The sequence below is a fragment of the Sander vitreus genome, chromosome 20 (genome assembly GCF_031162955.1).
Source record: "Sander vitreus isolate 19-12246 chromosome 20, sanVit1, whole genome shotgun sequence".
NCBI classification, from domain to species: Eukaryota; Metazoa; Chordata; class Actinopteri; order Perciformes; family Percidae; genus Sander; species Sander vitreus.
Window position 1 is genome coordinate 12,675,877 of NC_135874.1, and position 5,466 is coordinate 12,681,342.

General features: G+C 45.3%; 1 protein-coding gene across 1 annotated transcript; it reads right to left on the reverse strand.

Annotated features, from left to right (window-relative positions):
- Nucleotides 1-314: 314 nt before the first annotated feature.
- Nucleotides 315-3,974, reverse strand: vgll2b (vestigial-like family member 2b). The gene is made up of 4 exons (XM_078276756.1): nucleotides 3,888-3,974; nucleotides 3,135-3,480; nucleotides 998-1,444; nucleotides 315-358 (listed from the first exon to the last, which is right to left on the reverse strand). The coding sequence occupies exons 1-4, from the start codon at nucleotides 3,972-3,974 to the stop codon at nucleotides 315-317; spliced, it is 924 nt and encodes a 307-aa protein (XP_078132882.1).
- Nucleotides 3,975-5,466: the final 1,492 nt, after the last annotated feature.

The window sequence follows — 5,466 nt, forward strand, 5'->3', positions numbered from 1 at the left end:
CTGTGCAGCACCGACAGCGTCAGGAGAGAGAGTGGAAGAGAGATGCGAAAGAGAGAGAGAGCAACAGCACAGATTATAGACAGTGACACTCTGTCTCTCTCTGTCCCTCTCTCTGCTTTATCTCCATGGTGCACACATGTCAACCTGGAGCAAGGCTGTATACTGGCAGGGGAGGCCAGGAGCAGAGAGAAGGGGGTGGATAGATGGGGATGCAGTGTGTGGGGGGGATAAAGGGACACGCTGCTTCAATAGCGGAGCAGGTCCAGGGACTAATTGGATCTGGTAATGGCTGGTCAATGTGACTGAAGGGCTCGTTAGAACCAGTACAGCTCCTTGCCTTTTTTGTGCTGCTGGAGGCCTGAGAAAAAAGGACAAGGAAACAATGAGTAGGACAATGGCGAACAACAGAACACAGGTTGTCATGGAGCCTACTTTTACCAAACATCCTGTTTTAGAGGGGGGGGAAGAGAGCTTCTGTGATGATTATAAAGTAAGTGTGTGTGTGTGTGTGTGTGTGTGTGTGTGTGTGTGTGTGTGTGTGTGTGCGCGCGCACGTGCGTGCGTGTATTAGCATGTGTGGGAGTGTCTGTGGCAGGGCCTAGTGTATTCAACATCACAAATGTATGCATCTGTGCATGTTTTTCCTACACAGTGTCACAAGGGTTGAAGGGTGATGCAGACACACACACAATTAAATTAAATCAATACTCAATACCTGGGATAAAAATTTATTTAGCAATTAATGGCACAAAAAAGCTAAATCAATACAGTGCAGAATTTCCAGCGAGCTCGCAGTATGTTTAACTTGACACAAAAAAGATTTGTTTCTCATATTTTTGTAGCTATAAATAATCTGAACTTGCCATTTGCATTTGTCTAAACTGATGTCTCATTTTCACATCTGGTCTGATTTAGAGACATTTTATAAACTGTATAAATAAAAGGAAGACTTTGTCCAGACAGTATTTGCGAAAGCCTGACACAGTTGAGTGGTTACCTGCATCCATGTTAAGTGCCAGCGCCTGGCTGACATCTCCTGGTGGAAGCAGACCGGGCCAGGAGGCAGTGGGCTCCAGCTTGCTCACTTCATAGTGGCTTGGCAAGCTTAGGGGATGAGGTGGCCTCACTGTGGGCATGAGCAAGGGCCCGTAGTGGGGCTCCAAAGCTGACGGTGAATACAGTTCGTGGAGAGGCCGTGGGTGGCCGTAGGCTTGGGCTTGGGCATATCCCCAGCCTTCTGGTGGGTGAGGGTGGGAGTGAGGATGAGCGTGTGGGTGAGGATGAGCGTGTGGGTGCGCTAGGCCCGGGTGCAAGGCTGATGCGTATGGGTCCATGGAATAGGAAGGTGCTCCGGTCTCACAGTGGGAGCGGCTCTGAGGCGAGGAGTAGTTACTGTCCCAGAAGGATGGGGGGAAGCTTCGTCGACTGCCAGGTGAAGGGGTATCTAATGGGACAGGGAGGCAGAGAGAGGAAAGGAGGATAAACAACCATCAAATTTAGGCCAAGTCACCATTGAACAGTGTAGTGAATCACTTGATTTATATAGACAAATGGAAAAGGCTGGAGCTGTGCAGGAGGAGCAACCCTTGCTAAAACATAGATGTCACTCACTGACTGCTACACCCTCAGCCCCAACAAGACACAGAAATAAACACAACCACGTTCTAGCAGACAGAGGGAGAAAAAGAGAGAAAGAGAGTGACAGAGAGAAAGGTAGAAAGACAGACGTCCCTATATCCTAGAATTCTATATAAGGTAGACACTCTGACCTGGAGCTCACAGAGCCTTAAATCACTGGCTGTGGTGACATCTCTCACTCTCACGTCAGCCGAGTACTTCTGAAAGTCTCACAACACACTCATGTTCACACAAACACACACACACACACACACACACACACAATCAGACAAGCAACTCTTGCCCTGTGCTAGCACCCGCCGCCCCTCTCTTCTGTCTCCTGCACCCCCACCTGTTGTTTTCTCTGCTCCCCCCTCTCCTCGCCCTTGACAGAATGTCAGCAAGCCATTATATGTTTTTAGCAGTATACTTATATATATATATATATATATATATAGATATTCCTCTGAAAAAAGACACCATGCGGCACCCTGAGAGGTAGTGTTTCCCTCTGCCCCTATCGCACAGACCACAGCATGTATAAATCTGACCAGCAGGCAGGCAACTGACTGAGCAACCATTGTGGGGCAAGAGCTGAACCGATAGTCAGCCGCAGAGACGTTTGAAGGGGATACGCCGGCGAGGCTGTGCGCTTACGGCCATGTATAAACATAGCATCTGTTGTGAGGCAGGAAGCGTGTGTTAATGCCAAAATGAAGACCTCCGAATGAACTAGGAAAGAGACTAACAGCAAGGCTATAGGCCTAGGCCCTATATGGATATTCAAGAGACCAATCAGCAGATTTCAAAATGACTAAGTTTATACTTTGCATTTTGTTGCTAATTATAAAAAATGGTTGAATGTAATAATTGTCAATCACAGATTGCATGCTTTCTCTTGCTCTTGTTGAAATGTTTGCCCTAACTAGAGCCAAAGACAGCTCCTGACCTTCATGACCTCTGAACCTTACTTCCAGACCTCCTCAGGGACAACAGTCCCAGCAAGCAGCTTTTTAGTCCTGTCACCTGATCACATCACCTGTCTGTGCTTTGCACAACTGTCAAATCACCCTGTGTGGCCTCAAAAGCAAGCGCAAGACACTACAAAGACAACTGTGGCACCGGTGCTCACATAAATAAATTAGAAATTATGAAACCACAGGGTGTAGTGGAGGGCAAAGCTCACTCACAAACAATTTCTTTAAAAGCTGCATGGCGTAAGTCTTTATGAAATTAATTTGACATAAAAGTGAGTCAGCTTAAAATGGTGCAATCACATTCAGATTGGGTCCCTAATTAATTTCATGAAAAAACAATTGATTAATTGCTTTGATTTCTTTATATTCATACACTGGGCAAAGGATTAACTGGAATCCGTGTTTGTGTTTTCCATGGAGAGTAAGCCAACCCAAATCATTGTTTTGATTCCAAGATCACTACATGTTTGCATTACTCACGAAAGTACAGGTGTGCACTTTTATTTGTCGTATACAAATAGTCATTACAAAGTGGTATACCTGTGCCCTGTTGGTCTAGTGCCCGCCGTTTGCCCTCTCCATCCATGTAGGAGCTGAGGGCCCTGGAGAAGTGCTCGTCCACCACGCTGCTGATGTCTCCCTGGTAGTAGGTGAAGAGGACACAGCGAGAAGATAGGTACTCTGCCTCAGGGGCCTCCTGCTTCTCCTTGGGGCCCTCCTCTGGCCTTAATGTTGCAGGCGTGTAGGAGGAAGAGGAAGAGTTGGATGAAGACGAAGAGGAAGTTGATCCTCCAGTGCCTGGGCCCCCAGACATCCCCTCTGGACCCCTGGGAGTGTCCATAAAATCCCGGCAGAGAGAAGAAGTGCTGCTCAGACCAGTAGGAGCCTGCCGGGGGAGGGGGAGAGAGGGTTAGACAGGTGTTGCAGGCGGACAGTCCTGGAGCTGTCTATGAGATATTTTGACATAATGTTTTTCTTTGTGTGTGGCAGCGCTGGCATATGTGTGCGTGCGCGAGCGAGCGAGCGACCATAAGTGCGTCAATATATGAGTTTTGTGGGTGCAGAACGACTTCTGTGTTTGGTAAAACACAAACAGCATTGCTAATCTAGATATTCGTAAATGACTAATTTCAAAGAATACTTCACCAACATAGAAAACACTTCATCAGGTTACTTGCTTTTTGTTAGCAGTTGTTCCTCACCTCAAAGAGCAACCCATCTCCCCGCTAACACTGAAAACACTGAAAATAAAAAAGTATTATGAGAACATTTAAATATTTGCTCACTTCCTACCTGTACGCTATTGATAAAAGCAGGAACAGTCGGTGCGTACGGTGCGTAATGTCCATAGGCTGGGAACATAACATCCAAACAGCTCATGGTAAATGAGCGGTGTCTTCACTGCTCTGTGGAAACCGACCTTGCTGAGTGAGAAAGTGACAACATTCCGTTTTTTTGCCGAAGAGAAACAGGCTAGGTGATCGCTGATCAGTGTGAAAAAGCCTTTGCCCGACTCGACATAATCATCCCAGAAGGAGCGCACCTCTCCGCTCACTGTGTGTGCCACAACAGCTGCGGCAGCAAAATGTGGTGAGGTTTATGGAGCAAGCATGAGGGTGTCCTGTCCTGTACATCTCTGTGTCAACCCCTCCCACCTTTGCCAGCACTCCAACATGACCCCCACCAACACTTCCACTACCACCACCATCACCACACATCTTAAACAGAGTATAGATTGCACACGAGTAAAGTGATTGTTTCCTTTCATATTAAGAATCAATTGGCTAAAAGATGTAATCATTGAAAGCCTATGCTAGGTATCAAACGTATAAATATAAATCATGTCAAAGTCTGGGATTGCAACATTTCCATTCAAACATAAAACAGGCAAAAGTGTTTTCTAGAAAATCTGGAAACAACCTTTAACTAATTATGGCTCCACAACTTCTTAATCCTGTTGTAAAATAAAGGTTAAATATGTCATCCAGTTACACAAATAGAGTTGGATGAAGTCATTGAGCTTTATAACCAGCCACACGACAATGAGCACATGATACATGTGGTTAAGTGACATTTTATTTCTTTCCATGTACTGTGGATACTTAAACACTGTGTTCAGTCCAAGCTGAAAGTGTATATGTGGTCTTAAAACAGCCATCGGTTGCCAAGTAAACCTTCAAGTCATCTAAAGTATTTAGTGTGTTCCCAGAATGACACATAGGTGTCAACTATAGGTTGCATACACTGGCCATACCAACATAGAGGAGAAAGGGACTCTGCACAAATCTATGACAAATTATCACCTATCAGCAGTGCAAACAAAAAGATATTTTCACACACACACAAACATACCCGATGACAATCACAACCAGACCCAGGAGTCAAGAATTCATCACGCATTCATGTACAAAATGTCTAAAAATGCATCTTCAAAACATTAAACTTGATAAACAACAAGTTAGATACGTTCTCTAGAAAATGTACTCTATTTCTCTTGTTTTAAGGATTTACAGGTGCCTGATGTTTGGCCTTGCCAGTCTTTTTGACGAGCACTTCAGAATGCCTGGTAGAATAGTGTGGAAAATTTGCAGAATTCCATGGACGAGTGTCAGATGAGGTGGAATGTCTCTGATGTATGCGAGTGGACGAGCTCCTTTGGAAGTTACATCGTCCCTCCGCTGCGTTCTCTAGATGGAGAACATGACCAACATCTCGCTATGCATACATCACACATAGTATGAATAACTAGTGGAAGGTTATTGGCATGCTAATTAATTGAACATGCTCTTAAATAGCAGTGGATGAAGCTGCCATGCAACACTGTAGTTCTCACTTTTACCTTGTCTTGCATCACTGTTTTGATTCCATGATT